Source organism: Neophocaena asiaeorientalis, unplaced genomic scaffold (genome assembly GCF_003031525.2).
Source record: "Neophocaena asiaeorientalis asiaeorientalis breed wild unplaced genomic scaffold, Neophocaena_asiaeorientalis_V1.1 scaffold15, whole genome shotgun sequence".
In the NCBI taxonomy this organism is placed as follows: Eukaryota; Metazoa; Chordata; class Mammalia; order Artiodactyla; family Phocoenidae; genus Neophocaena; species Neophocaena asiaeorientalis.
The window spans coordinates 3,331,709-3,348,430 of record NW_020185328.1 but is presented as its reverse complement, the minus strand read 5'-3'; the positions used below and the strand labels follow the sequence as shown (position 1 = coordinate 3,348,430).

The following is a 16,722-nucleotide window of genomic DNA, read 5'->3' as shown; positions in this document are numbered from 1 at the left end:
TCCCTCCCTTCGGATTTGTATATCCATCTATTTGTCTGTCCAACTATCAATCATCTATCATCTGTCTGTCTCTTATGGTGCATCTGCTGTTCTTTCTTTATATTCTCCCTTTTCTTCTTAATATTCTCCCTTTTCTTGATTGACTTTTCTGTTTAGTGAAATTGACCATGACCCAAAATAACTGTTCTAGGTTCCTAAACCTTCAAGGCTTTCTGATTTCAGTGTTCTCCACCAAGTAGTTCAGTTTCTTAGGTTCCTGAATTTCTGAACAAAAAGTTTGATTGGTCTAGTTCATGTCGAGCCAAGTCACAGTGATGAGTGACTGGCAATCTCATGAATTGACTTTGGGATATATATTTACTCCTGTGAAGTTAGCTTTAGCTTGGCTGGCTTTGGGTGAGAGTTGGGAGTAGAAGAGGAAATCAGGAATACAGAGGAAGAATGTTTATCAGGAATATTGGCGGGGCAGACAATGATAGTCATCTTTAGTATAGCTACCTCGGTGAAAAGATATCAGATATAGTTAGCTAAATTTGAGCAGTTAAAACTTATGCTTTCTTTCAAAGAACATTCGATCAGAACTTTAGAAAATAACTGGAATGTATTCATTTACAATATGCTAGATGCTTTTTTTAGTGCTTTATGTATGTTTACTCATTTAACACAACAACCATGTGAGGAAGATACTATTATTATCCCTATTTTACAGATGAAAAAGTTAGCTCTGAGAAGTTAAGCAACTTTCCCAGGGTAAAGTAGCAGAGTTTTGACTTGAACTTGGAGTATCTTGTTCCAGAGCCTGGATTCCTGATTATTATGGTGAATTGCCTTTCTCTCTTTTCACTGTGAACCATTCAAAAAGGAAATGGTCTAAATCAAAGTTAGCTAACATGCATCGTGCTTCCCTCCTGTTTTCGTGGAAAATATAGTTAATTTGATGCCAAGTCTGATTGCTATTCTAAATTTAGCACTTTAGTAGTAAATATGGATTTGCCAGGATTCAAATATGAAATTAAACATATCTACCATCCTAGGTCTAAGTGTTCTGATTATCAGTAGCGGTATTGTTAGGTTTCATCATAGGATTGTATCAGCCTATCCAAAATGTGTTTCACAGAATTAGTTTCATTGGATATTGATAAGTTTTTAGAGGAAAATAGTGTTTCCAGGTCAAATTGATTCTGAAAATAGTGAGTTAATAAGTTTTAAGCAGTTTTGTTTATTGTGGACCTTCTTAGAACTTTTGATATGCTAATATTCATTGTGACCTTCTGAATTGGAGCCTTCTGTTGGATATAGAGTCATTGTTCCCATAGTTATTTGGTATTTTCACAAGTATCTTGAGAAACTAAAGTTCTGTGGAACATATTTTGGGAAACACTTGGTTAGATGATTCAGGATCTGCAAATAATGTCAGTATTTGCTCTTCCTGAGTCTTTTTCATGTAGAGTAGGTGCAGCGATTAATATACTGATCAATTTATAATTTTCCATTTACATTTTTCCAGTTGAATACTCTTTTTTGCTTTTTTCTTTTTGACCTTTTAATATTTTTGATATTTGATTGCATAGGAGTGAGATTGAAATATGTAGTGGAAGATAAAACATCTACCTTATACTTAATTCTGTAAAGCAATTTTACATTATACCATTGTTCAGTCTGTGCCACTTTTATCTTCTCCTTTAGAGATATACTATGCTTTTAGTGACTTCACTGTTGAAGGGCACTTTCTGTTTGTATACTTGTTTGTAAACACAGTAAAAATTCCCAAGGTATTCAAATATTTGTTGACTGAATTAAAGAGAGATACCCTATGACTTATACACCTTTATTTACTTCTCTCACTCATCTTAACCTACTGAATAACCTTATTTTTCACCATTGATGTCTGATTTTTTCTGAATTTCTGAGTCTATTGACCATGTTTACCATGTTGGCTGGCAAGTTTTGCAACTATGGATTTGAATTGAAATGGAGAAAAACATACTTAAAAGATTTCAGGAATCTTGAGGTGAACTAGAAAACTAACCTTTAATTCTTACTCTTTTGGTTAGACATAAGAAAAAATTCTTCAAACCAGTTGCTGCAACTTTTAATTTATTCTCAGTTTTTTTTGGAGCTGCAGTTTTCCATTTTTTTTTTTCTGAAATAAGTCTAGAATTAGTATGATTTTTCACTTTCATAAGGGTCTCTCTGAATATTCTGTTTTGTTCCCAGTTGTCCTATTTATCCCATTCACTCTCTTTATATTTTGTCACCTGTATAGCTCTGGTATATTTATATGTGATTTCTGTTTATCATAATTGCATTTTGTTTAGACTCCTCAAGTCATAACTTCTTTGTGGCACATTTGTGCATTTTTAAGCCTTACTACCTGGTTGTTAACTACCTTTTTTTCTTATTATTCATTGTTACAGTTGCTGAGAGAAGGCATTTGATTGTTCCAGTTTTCTTGTTTTTTTTTTTTAATGTATGAGACTAGGTCAGAGATCATGGCATATCTATGATTTTCTGGCTTTTCATTAGTTGCTCATTTCTACATCAGTTGAGTTGCAATGTAAGCAAAAGGCCTGTGGCAGGGTCTGTGGCGTATGAGAAAACAGTTGACATCTTTAACGTATATATAAATCATACCAGTTCTATACCTTAGTTTATGCAATTGGTATATTGCTTTAGATACTGTTGTACATCTTCCTTTTTAATATTTTTAAACTAATATTTTTTCTTTAATAATTTTTAGGTTATTAATACATGCTTGATGAAACAATTGAAATAATACAGTATAAAGATGTATATAAAAAGCATCATCTCTCCTACATTTTTTCTGATGTAATTAACATTAATAGCCTAGTGGGCATCCTTGCACACCTTCCTCCTTGTAATACAGGGGCTTAGTTTGTTTTTACTGAAGTTGAATCACTGCATCTAGTACTTTGCCATGTTTTTCCTTTCACTCAAAAGTTTATCATGAAATACAAAGTCTGTAGATATCTATCCATGTTCACGTTCCCCAACTTCTTTATTTATGCACACAAACACATATTTACATAAAACCCCCTGGTAGGTTTCTTTAGGAGAGTGTCCATTTTATTTATTTATGTATTTATTTATTTTTGATTCTTTTCTTTGGGGGGGAATATAATTGCCTACTAGCTATCTGTTTTACACATGGTAGTGTATATATGCCAATGCTACTCTCTCAATTCGTTCCACCCTCCCTTTCTCCCTCTGTGTGTCCACAAGTATGTTCTCTACTTCTGCACCTCTTTTCCTGTTCTGCAGATAGGTTCATCAGTACCATTTTTCTAGATTCCATATATATGCGCTAATATACGATATTTGTTTTTCTCTTTCTGACTTACTTCACTCTGTATGACAGACTCTAGGTTTATCCACATCACTACATATGACCCAGTTCCATTCCTTTTTATGGCTAATATTCCATTGTATATATGTGCCACATCATCTTTATCCATTCATCTGTCTATGGACATTTAGGTTGCTGCCATGTCCTGGCTATTGTAGATAGTGCTGCAGTGAACATTGGGGTGCATGTGTCTTTTTGAATTACGGTTTTCTCAGGGTATATGCCCAGTAGTGGGTTTGCTGGGTCATATGGTAGTTCTATTTTTAGTTTTTTAAGGAACCTCCATACAGTTCTCCATAGTGGCTGTATCAATTTACATTCCCACCAACAGTGCAAAAGGGTTCACTTTTCTCCACACCCTCTCCAGCATTTATGGTTTGTAGATTTTTTGATGATGGCCATTCTGACCGGTGTGAGGTGATACCTCATTGTGGTTTTTTTTGCATTTCTCTAATAATTACTGATGTTAATTTTTTCATGTGTTTGTTGGCCATCTGTATGTCTTCTTTGGAGAAATGTCTATTTAGGTCTTCTAGAGGGTCCATTTTATTTATATATTAAAAAGAAATTCTTTTTAGCTGGTCTCTCTATCATCTTCTCTCCTTATTAAGCCCCTTCTCCCATTAAACATGGTAATCCGTGTTAACAGCCTGCTAGGTATTCTTCCATACTGTTCTCCATGCTTATTATTATATACAAATATGTGTGTATGTATCTAAACATACATTCATATGTGTAGTTTTTATTTATTCCTTTATAAAAACATGTGATCATAATATACTTCTCCATTGAGCAGATATATTATTTAGCAGTGCAATGTAGACATTTCTTTCAGTCTATTGGGATGACTTAAATTCATTCTTGTTTTTAATATTTGTCTTTTTTATTCATTTTTTTTCTTTCAATGCTTTATTATGAATAATTTCAGATATACAGAGAAACTGAAGGATTATCACTATAAGCATTCAAATACTCTCTACCTAGCTTCAATAACTGTTCACATTTTATCATTTGCTGTATTTTTCTCTTTATCTTAGTGTTATATATATATATATATAAAACTATTTTTGCTGTAACATTTGAAAACTAGATGTAAGCATCATGACATTTTACCACCAAATACTTCAGCATGCATCTGTAAGAATAAGGACATTGTCTATCATGACCACAATATCATTATCACACCTAAGAAAGATAATATTGTTATAATATCTGATATCCAATCCATATTTAAATTTCTCCAGTTGTTCGAAAAATGTCTTTTATAGGTGTTTTTTTTGTTTGTTTTTTTTTTTGCGGTACATGGGCCTCTCCCGTTGTGGAGCACAGGCTCCGGACGCGCAGGCTCAGCGGCGCCATGGCTCACGGGCCCAGCCGCTCCGCGGCATATGGGATCCTCCCGGACCGGGGCACGAACCCACGTCCCCTGCATCGGCAGGCGGACTCTCAACCACTGCGCCACCAGGGAAGCCCTATAGGTGTTTTATATTGAATCAAGATCTGATTGGGATTCACTCATTACATTTGGTTGTTTGTTTCAGATAATCTAGAAAACTTTGCCCACCTTTTTTCCCCCTTCCTTTGTACCTGACTTTTTGAAGTGTCTTCCCCAGTTAATTTGTAGAATGTCTCCCATCTCAGTTTTGCCTGATTATTTTCTCATAATGTTATTTAACTTGTTCCTTATACTCTGTTTTTTCTATGAATCAAAAATTAAGTATCGATGCTTTATTAGATTCAGGTTAAACATTTCTGGAAAGAATACTGCAGAGGCATATGAACTTTATATTGTATCACATTAGGAAACATAATTTTAAGTTATCCCACTATTACTGCCACTAAGTTTTTTGGGGTTTTTTTGCGGTATGCGGGCCTCTCACTGTTGTGGCCTCTCCCGTTGCAGAGCGCAGGCTCAGCGGCCATGGCTCACGGGCCCAGCCGCTCCGTGGCATGTGGGATCCTCCCGGACTGGGACACGAACCCGTGTCCCCTGCATTGGCAGGCGGACTCTCAACCACTGTGCCACCAGGGAAGCCCTGCCACTAAGTTTGGATCACTTGTTTGAGATGATGATCTTCAGCTATCTCTACTGTAAAGGAACACTTTTCATTTTATTAAGTAATCTTGGGATGATACTTTAAGTAAATATCCTATTTCCCAACACATAGCCTTTTACCTAGTGACTTTAGCATTCATTGAGGTCCTTTGCCTATATCAGTTATTACATTGTCGTTATTGCTGATTTTCTAGTTTTATCATTTCTTCTACATTTATTAGCAGTCATTCTTCTATAAAGGAGAGCTCATTGTCCTCTCATTTTTTGATGTCATTATGGGCCTATCAATTTTTTTTTGTTTAATATGTTGTAACTAGTCATTATTCTTTTTGATGCTCAGTTTCTCAAATTTGGCCAGTGGCTGACCATTCAGGTGGCTCCTTTGTCCTTTTGACTCTATTCTTTAAAAATGCCTGCCTGTTATTAGTCCAGGGGTATAGAAGCATCATACTTTAGTCAGTCATTCTCCCATGATGGATATTCATATTTGCATTATAAATAATCCTAAAATAAACATTCATGTACATATATTCTTATATATTACTAGCAGACTTTCTTAAACACCTTTGTGAAATTTCTGTATTTATTTTACTTTATTCTGATATAATTTCCTGCTAATGTAGATATTCCTTCTATTACTAGGAATAGTGCTAAAACAGTGCCATTCTTCCTCTACCTCAGCCCACTTGTATTACATTACAACTGTCATAACACCTTTATTTCCTTCAGAGCACTTATCATTATCTTTTTTTATTTATTAGTTTACTTAATTATATTTTAATATTGGAGCTCTCTGATAGCAAGATCTTATCTTTCTTCTCACTACTTATATCCAGGACCTAGTACTTAGAATTGGCATATAATAGGCACTTGGTAGATATTTGCTAAAAGACTGATTGAATGAATGAATCATTCATTTAGGGAATTTAGGTTGGATAGCCATCCTAAATTTCCCATGAGCCTTGGTTTCAAATGTTTTTCTGCCTGTTAATATGCTTTTTATTTTGAATTAAAAACAAATTTCCTCAATGTATACAAGTGTCTATACCTTAGACTTTTTTTTTTCTTTTGTAGGAAACTTTTATTCATGTTGTCATATATTATGTTCTTATTTTAAGACTCGGTTCAGATTACCAAGTATCCTGTGTTAAATGTTGGATATGCCCCAGCCACTGGAGTTGGGAACAGTAAATACTATATAAACAAAACAATTGAAACCACACAATCCATTGATGAAGTACTATGTACATTAATTTTCCCATGAATAACTGGAAACGTTGAGAGCAATGATTTATACCCACCACCCCTGAACTTATCAGCCAAGATCCAAGAGGCCAGAGATCCCTCGGTGCTTCCTAAAATATCCAGTGTTGGGAATTCCCTGGCAGTCCAGTGGTTAGGACTCCATGCTTCCACTGCAGGGGGCGTGGGTTCGATCCCTGATCCCTGGTCCAGGAACTAATATCCTGCATGCCTCAGGACACGGCCCCCCACCCCCCAAAAAAAGGAAGAGATAAAAGAAAAATCCAGTGGTTTGGGAACTGTGTCCTGAGCATAGATTTTTCTTATATGTAATTATTCTGTCACTTGTGGCACAGTCTTCAGTGTTCCTCTTAAGTTTCAGTGGGTGACTGTGCCTGGGCTGGATGGTGAGCTTAGTATACCTTAGACCTTGTTTGATTACTAGAAGGACTGTCTGGATTTGTCCTTGTAGTCATAAACAAGTTTTTGTCCCTTTTGGGTGTTTTTCTGAAATAAACGAATTGTAAAATTTGAAAAATAAGGATTTGTGGAATTGTTAGTGATTCTTTTTGAAAATACTTTTTATTCCCCTGAAATAAATAATGAGCTTTCCATTTGACCTTGCAGATGTACAAATCCTCTTTTGGGTCTTATTAGATAGTAGAAATTTTTAGGTAAATTACTCTTGAGATTCTTGGGCTGTCTTTTATAGTATGGAAACATTCTCAAAATACCCTTGGGAACAATTATTAGGGAATATAATAGTTTCTTTGCAGAGAGATCCAATTTATTTTTAGGTAATAGAATAGATACTTCTTGAATCTAAGGATCTGAAATAACCTGGTTTAGATACAGAGGAATTTTAAAAATTATTTAATTCTCTATAGTATAGTACTTATATCATAGATCTATTATATTAACTTGATTTCTTGAATTTTTAATTTAGAGATTCTGAAATTTGCATGATGTTTGACGTTATCACCATTTTATGTTTCAGAATGTGCCCATTTACTTTTGGCTCACAATGCTCCAGTAAAGGTGAAAAATGCTCAGGGATGGAGCCCGCTGGCAGAAGCCATCAGTTATGGAGATAGACAGATGAGTAAGCAATATAAATTACTATTGTTGATATGTATTCTAAAACTATGAAGTGATGCATTTGAGATATTTGTCATTCAGCCTAACTTTCCATACTATAAGAAGTTTGCAGTTACTTACAAACTTATATATGAATTATTCATGACTTTATATATATATAATTACCATATATATTATATATAAATATACCTAAGTAAAAACATATATAGACATACAACATTATATTCGTTTCAGTAGTACAACATATTATTTGTATGTATTGTGAAATGATCACCACAATAAATCTAGTTAACATCTATCACCATACATAGTTACAGTACTTCTATTTTTCTTGTGATGAGAACTTTTAAGATATACTCTTTTACAACTTTCATATATGCAGTACAGTGTTGTTAACTATAGTCAACATGCTGTACGTTGCATCCGCATGACTTATTTCTTTCATAACTAGAAGTTGGTACCTTTTGACTCCCTTTATCTGTCTGTTCCCTGCACCCCATCCCTGACCGTTGGTGGCTCCAGTTCTTATCTATACTGAGACCTAGCTGTCTTTTGTCTCTCCAGGACTTACTCATAGTTTATACAGATTTTCATTGTGGTATATTTATGTTAGGGTAGTTTTAGGAATTCTATCAGACTCTGTCTTATTTTTGTAGCACATCAAAAGTTAGTTTGGAGGGAAAGAGACAGCAGTCTTTGTTGGTTTGCAGTCTTACCAGGAACTGGCAGTCTTCTTCATTTGGGTTTCAACTTTATATTTCTTTTCCCAACTCGTTAAGTAGATTACCTTCTCTTATATGTTTTCAAAGTGGTCCATTATTTTCCTTTGCAGCACTCAGCACACTTCTAAATAACTGTTCAATGTCTTTTCCCTACACTGTATCCTGATGGTATAATCTTTGTGAGGACTCAAGTCATGAGTATGTTTTCTTATTCATCCTTTCATTTCTGGCTCCTAGAACAAAGAAAATTAAAACTGCAAAGAAAATTTGAGATTAATTGAGAATTAACATTTTTCTGAAAAGTATTATATTAAGATTTTTATTTACTATAACTCTCCTGAGATGTTCAAAACTTTAAAATATTTTTTATTTTAAGAAAGTAATAACATTTGTTGTAGAAAATTAGGAAATTATTGAAGAACAAAAGGAAATAATTTCACCCAGAGAGTTATTATATTTTCTTCTAGTTTCTTTTTCTAGTCATGTTACTTTCCTATTTAAAACCCTTTAAAAATTCTTATTCTTAAGATGAAGACAAAAATCTCTATCTTGGTGGTTTATAAGATCTAGTATGATAATGTCAGTTTTTAATCTCCATCCTTATCTTGTTCTTTCCACATGGTTTCTGTATGTCAGCTCTGCTGGCTTTTCAGTTTCTTATATTCACACATCCTTCCCCTTCTGCCCCAGCTCCTTATAATTCTTCAGATCTCAGTTCAAGTACAAGGAAGCTTTCTCTGCCCGTATACTATGCCAGAATTCTACCTGTCACTTTCATTAGGCAGTAAGCTTCATTTAGAGTAGGGATTGTCTGTTTGTCTCTTAAGTACTTATCAGGTGCATTGGAAACGTAGTAGGAATGTAAAATTAGCTTTGACATTGAGGTCATCTTAGTTGGGGGAGAGAAACCAATGAATGTTCTGCAGTATTCTGAAGTATTCACAAAGTACTAGAGGAAAAAAGATGAGGGAGAAAGTAATTTCAGTTTTGGCAAGGTGTTTGGTTTATTTAAGCTGAGTCTCAAAGGATTTTAGGAGTTAATAATTAGGTGGGGAAGGACATTCTAGCCTATGACAGCAGAATATATATAAAGCATGGAAATGTAAAGAACAAGGCACGTTTTAGGGAACAATGTATATTTCAGTGTGGCTCCCTAAATGAGGCTACATGGCAACCATGGGTGAAGGGGTGAAGTGTAGTTTTGAGAGATGAAGTTTGATGGTAAAGGAGCCACACTGACTGAGATGTGCTTTTCAAGGTTTTAATCTCAACCTCCAGTCACTGTAAAACCTCAGAAGACTTTAAAGCAGGAATTGACATTATTAGATAAGCCTGAAAACTGTTTAATTGAGTAGGGAGGCAAGAGATTTTTAGGAAAATAATCTTTAGAACAAATATGGTAAACTTGACTTAAAGAAGAGACAGTGTGTTTAGAAAAGTAAGGGATAGATTAGAAGGATAAATGAAGGAATCTACAGTGGTTGATTATCTCTTGGATACTGGTAGTAATGGAAGGATTCAGAGTAATTCCAAAGCCTTTATCATGGATTAATGGCTATCTCATTAATTAATTGATATACAGAAAATAGGAAAAAGAACAGTATGGATTTTAATTGATTTGGTGTTAGGTTTGTTGAGTTTGAGTTTTCTGTAGTATATGCAGGTGGAACTGTACAAGTAAGAAGTAGGAGATAATTAGACTGGAGCACAGAAGGAAGTGGAAGGCAGAAGATACACATTTAAGTAATACTTGGAGCAGTAGGGCATAGCTCCAAAAACTTTAGACACAAAAAACTGAAAACTTTACAAATACTCTATATGGGAGAAGAAGGAAAGAGAAAGTTAAGTTGTGTTTTTTTGGAGTTCTTCATTTGAGTCTTTGTATGAATTCTGCCTAATATCATCCAAATCCTCTAAAGCTGATTTTATTTTCATTATCAATCACTGTTAATAAGATCCTTACAGTATGGGAGTACAAATATTGACCCTCCCCCCAAATATGATGGTAATTTTGTCTAATTGTGTTTTTTTATATAAATTTATTTATTTTATTTTATTTATTTTTGCCTGCTTTGGGTCTTAGTTGCTGCGGGCAGGCTTTTTCTAGTCGTGGTGACCAGGGGCGACTCTTTGTTGTGGTGCACGGGCTTATTATTGCGGTGGCTTCTCTTGTTGCGGAGCACAGGTATGCTTTGATAAGCTAGGATTTTTTTTTTTTTGCGGTACGTGGGCCTCTCACTGTTGTGGCCTCTCCCGTTGTGGAGCACAGGCTCTGAATGCGCAGGCTTAGCGGCCATGGCTCATGGGCCTAGCCACTCCGCGGCATGTGGGATCTTCCTGGACCGGGGCACGAACCCATGTCCCCTGCATCGGCAGGTGGACTCTTAACCACTGCGCCACCAGGCAAGCCCGGCAGGGGGATTCTTAACCACTGCACTACCAGGGAAGTCCCTGTCTAATTGTGTTCTGAGTGTTCATTTCTGCTTCCACAAGTGACATTATTTTTAATGTGAAGTCTCATAGAACAGGAATTTCTTTGCATACATTACTATGCTATATACAGTTGTTGTCACTACGTTTTTAATAATGTTTGGTCATTTTAACATAATTTTCTATTTACTAAATGTCTTCAGTCAATTACAGTATATTTAGTTAATGGAAACGATATGACTTCTGCTTTTCATTGATATCTTTTCTATTTAGGAAATTAATTCTTTTTGTTCTTTATGTCAACAGGGGTCTGTTTGAATTTGAAGGCAAGGTAGATTGAATAAACATTTATTAAAGTATTTGCCTTTATAGTGGAGAAGAATTATAAAAAGAATTCTACTACATTTAGGTAATATCGCTTTGATATTAAAGTTAAATTATAATGAACATGAAGGTTAACCAGATTCATATAAATTTGAATCTGTAAAGAGCCCTAATGTTTATATAGGTCATTGGTTCTCACACTATTTGGATTTTATAGACCAGAAAAGAATTTTATTAAAGGATTGTTGTAGAGTAGCTGACTTTTTCACTTTAGCATATAAGAACTTTAAAAGTACTTTCTTCTGCGATCACAATTTCATTAAAAAAAAAAAGACACTTTGAAACCAAAAATGAAAGAATAGTCCTTAAATTTAAAAAAAGTATATAATGTATAAAGAAAAAGAAATCCACCCTGGTACCCAGTTTTTTCATTTGGCTGCATATCACTGGAAACTTGAACAGTTCGCCACTGAAATGTAGACTTGTGTTTGGGAACTGCTGACCGAGATCACAGGTAGTGTGTAACTGAAACTAGGTCCCGTGTTCCCTGACTTTTAGGTCTCATCCTCTTCTGTCCCAAAAGACCTTTAGTAATTTAAACATTGCTCTTTGATTTTTGGCTTTTAAAAATACATTGGGATTAAAGTTAGACCTGTGGTTAAAAGTAAGTGTAGATTCTACTATTTCTCATATTCTCCCTGAGCTTTTCCTAATTTGGCCTTTGTGGACAAAACAAATCTGATTTAATTTTATTACTGTCTTCTTTCCACATTATTTTCCCCCCAACCTTATACTTCCCTTATACTTCTGTATTCCATATAAGACATTAAGTAGTTTATAAGAGTGCATACTGTAAAATAGTAAAAATAATAGTATTTTTATTTGTTTATATGTATACATATGTATATGAAAACAGGACCAGGAGGAAATCAGCATGTATTGATGTATACATTTTACCCCCCTCTGTACATTTTTTCATCTTATTTCATTCAAGGCTAATATTTTCCCTTATTTCAATAAATGTTAGGGATTGATTTTGCTAGTTAATTTTAGACCTTTATTCTAATAAACAAAACTTATACTTACTTACTTGCAGGCACAGTAGTAAGCAATTTATATAGAGCCTCTATAGTAACTCCATGTAGCAGATTTCACTTTATTCTTAATTGACATATGAAAAAAAGAAACTGAAGTTTAGGGAAATTAAGTAAGTGTTCCATGTTTATACAGCTAATAAGTAGTAATGCTGTGGTTTGCGCTTAGGCAATTTGTCTAAATCTCCATCTCTTAACTGTTGAGAAGACGCTCTGGGGGGTTTCAGGTTTTATTAGAGTCAAAAGTTCTTTTCACAGATAGAGTAGGATTCATGTTAGTATTTTTTATGCTATGTTGGTGGTATGTGAGAGTACAGCCTCAAGTGAAAGAAGAACAGATGCAACTGGTAACAATTGCAGATAATTACGTTTTTAGAAAAATAATGTCCAGTGGGATTTTTGAGATCTATCTTTGAGATCATCTTTTAGATCAGTGTTGACAACAGGACACTGCATCATCTGACTGAGACTGGTAATCTTGACTCAGTCAGATAAAGCCTACTGATGATTAAAAACTAGCAAAACTAGTATGAATAAGTTGATGTCGAGGTATCTGTTTTCAGTTTTCCTTGAGGATCTTAACAGTTTTGCTAAAGATATTTTCTAACTTATTCACAATATCTATATTATATCTCTGTGTAATAAGCCAGTGGTGTTTCCTAGCATGGTGAAATTGTTTTTCATAAATTTTTTATTGAGGTGTAATTGGCAAACTAGCATGGTGAAATTTATTTTAAATTAAAAAAATTTTTTTAATTTAAATTTTAGTTACAGCTCTTTTAAGGAAGCTTAAGCAGCAATCCAGGGAAAGTGTTGAAGAAAAACGACCTCGATTATTAAAAGCCCTGAAAGAGGTAGGCTAAATTTCTTTGCTGATTTTTCCCTAAAGGGTAATTGCAAGTGTACTTTTAAGCATTTTAAAAATACAGTTTAATTTCTCACTAATTATTAAGGGTCAAGAAATGGTAAAAATCCTGCTTCAATTAAGCAGTAATGACATTACAAAATACTCTGATTATGATGTGTAATCTTATGGGAAGCATTATTTGCTTTGATCTTAGAAGGCAGATAAAGAATTATTGCTTTTAGTAAATTAGGTAAGAGCTCTAAGAAAAATGGAGGTAAGTCATAATTAATGGCAGTAGTTTTCCTTTGTCCTTTGGATTGAAAGATTTTCTATGAGCTGAAGTGCTACTGCCTTAGGAGCAGTTTGCATTTTCTTTATGTAACAAAACTCTTTTTGTCTGTCCTACTTCATGATGGTAAGAGCTGGGTGTGCTGGCACAGAAAGGGAGAGAGGTTTGTTTTCTGTTGTTTTTTCCTCTGTATTTTGGATGCGTGAAAGAACTGTGGGAGAAAGATATATCATCATGACTATGTCTTCTTTTAGGTATGCTTTGTTTTTGAAATCTCAAGGGATAAATTTTTTTGACAATATTTGATTAATAGTTCCTTGAACAGTTATAGTCTTTGATGTTTAGCTTCTAATTTGTGAAATAAAAACGTTCTCTATAGATCTCATATGATGACATATTATTTCAGGTTTAGTAAACCTATGTTATCACTTTATAGAAAAAAAGTTTGTATTGCAGTGGGTGATTTTATTAGACCATTATGAGCCTACACAATAATCATTTTGGAAGTTACTGTTTTTTTTTATAACACTTCTAAAGTTATTAAGTATTTTTACAATACTACTTATTGTTATGCGAAATGGAATATTTATTGATGCAAATTTAAATGCCTGTCAGTTTCAGATATATTCTTATGTGATTAAAACGTTCTTGTAAAATCTAGAGTGGTGTGAGTTTTCCTTTGTAGATATGTGTAGTAATGTCTGCTATTGTAATGTAATTTTAAGTAATAACCATATATATTTTTTGGTTCTTTCTCCAACTCCATACATTGAAATTATTTCCTATTCCTGTCTATAGACCTTTAATGATAACAGATTTTTTTTAAGCAAAATATTAAGTAGGTATAAGAGCTGTTAACGAAGGTGTGCATTCAATAATTATTCATACTTCATTTCTCAGCTAGGTGACTTTTATCTAGAACTTCACTGGGATTTTCAAAGCTGGGGTAAGAGTGTGCTATATTTTACTATAAAATATGTACGTATGCAGAAATGCAAGTGCAAAAATAACTATTATATAGAAATGTTAACATAACAAATATTGCCCTAAGGAAATTAAAATATTTTTCATCATGTTGAATGTCATGGTTATAAAGCCCTATAGTAATACTTAATTATCCTAACCTGATTAGTAACTTTCATAATTATTATTTTTAAGATTAAAAATTCTCTTTTTTTTAAATAAAATGCTGGTTCAAATATTATAATAATTTAATATAAGGAATTTTCAGAGGGAAGAGAAGAATAATTATGGGATTATTAGATTACTGAATTTAGGGAAGTTTGACATATAGTATTTAGATCCCTGAATGTGAAGAATTTGGTTAACATTAATTGATTTTGTATGTTTTGTCATCTTTCAATCACATTTGCTGCTTTTATTGCATACTTTATAGCCACTGTTTTAACATACTATTTGGTTGCATACTCTTGCACTTATTTATGAAAGACGTTAATTCCTAGATATTTTACAGTCATTTATTGATTTACCTTGGCAAGGTAAGTTTTCTCTCCTCCCCATTTTAAACATGAGGCTACTTAGGGAGAAAACTTTGGTGTCCAAATAGGAAGTTTGATCCTAGTGACCTTTACTTTACTAAGTAAACAACTATCCAAACCACTAACTTTTGGGTTAAATATTTTTTTAATGTAATCTATATATAGGTTTGAATATAGTATGCTTATGTGTGTTTTTTAAAGCATCTGAATTAATCTTTATGATATTAAAGATATTTGAATGCTTATTATCACCAAAATAATCATAAAAATAGATCATAATCATAAAAATAAATCAGATATTGATAACTCTAGAAACCACTGTTAATGTTTCATATGAATATTTCAAACTCTTTTCAATGCTTACAAACGTGTGTGTATGTACATATGTATAAATATAAATGTATATATGTATATATATATCCTTAGCATTAGTTTTTTTTTTAATGGGATCATACTATTATCGTTATGCACTTTGTCACGTTTACTTAATATATCATAGGTATCTCATTTTAGTTCATGAGGAAGTCCTTCATTTTTTTTTTTAACAGCTGCATAATATTGTACAGCATGGGTGATTAAGGTTTTTCTAGTGTTTAATCTCTAAATGTAAAATTTTAATCCCTAAATATAATCAGTTTTTTCTAACATTGTTAACAACTGTAGTTCATCAGGCTAGTTTTGGCTCCATCAAAATCACACATGAGGGAGTTCCCTGGTGGCCTAGTGGTTAGGACTCCGGACTTTCACTGCTGTGTCCCAGGTTCAATCCCTGACTGGGGAACTGAGATCCTACAAGCCTCATGTCACAGCCAAAAAAAAAAGATCACACATGATTTTGTTTTGTTAACTCTTATAGTCCTTTATGCTCTATAAATTATTCAGAAGTCCCAGTGTTCTAGAATACTGAGAGAAAAAAAGGTTTGTAATAGCTCTGTATAATAAAAGAGGTCTAAGTTAGATTGGTCTAAAGCCTGAGTACTGTTTTTTCACCCGGTTTTTTTCTATCTGTAAAGACCCCAGTCATTCTTGGCGATCCTAAACTGAGGTTGTCCCTTGAGTGTACTGGCTCTTTAATTGATTGTCTTAGTAGTTGTTAGTGGTTTGAATTCTAAGATAGTCACTTTATGTTGCTGAGCAAAATGTTCTAAAATATTTTAAAAGTGACATTTCAGTTACATGAAGAAATAGAAATGGATGTAATTACTCCAGAAATTGTGCATATGATCTATAGTTATAAACACATTATAAATGTTGCATAATCAAGTTCATTATGCAACCACTGAGGTACTTGTTTAAAGTATTGCTTCTTTGAGAACTTGACTTTGATGCAAAAAAGTCAACCCATCTGCTTCATTGTTGATAAAGGTTTTTACTGATTTCATGTCAAATTATTAGCACCTGATGGTTAGATATCATCTATAATTTTAAAAACTAAACTCATAGGCTAGATTTAGCTTAGACACTTCGGATTAAAAAAAATTGGATAATCTCTATTATTAGATTTGATTATCAAGCTTTTTTCCAGAGTTTAGGCATGGTTCCACCCCTTGTTAAAGCCCCTAATATTTAAAAAAAAAAAGGCAACCCAGAAATAAGAGGAAGTTAAGAAATATTGAGGTCCGGCGTTAAGTTTAATTTAGAGGTTGTGGAGCCCACAAACTCTACTCTTTCTCCTTCAGTATTTAGCTGAAAATAGCCTCAGACTTGGTTAATAGCAAGTCTGGAGGTGACTAAATTATTCCAGCTTGAGGTTT

The 16,722-nt window shown here is 33.7% G+C and overlaps 1 protein-coding gene across 1 annotated transcript in view; it reads left to right on the top strand.

Annotated features, from left to right (window-relative positions):
• Positions 1-16,722, top strand: part of ANKRD13C (ankyrin repeat domain 13C) — an 80,055-nt gene that overhangs the window by 25,778 nt on the left and 37,555 nt on the right. The window contains exons 3-5 of the mRNA XM_024734622.1: positions 7,663-7,767; positions 13,102-13,187; positions 14,370-14,415. Coding sequence (XP_024590390.1) covers positions 7,663-7,767; positions 13,102-13,187; positions 14,370-14,415 — 237 coding nt within the window. The remainder of the gene's footprint in view (positions 1-7,662; positions 7,768-13,101; positions 13,188-14,369; positions 14,416-16,722) is intronic.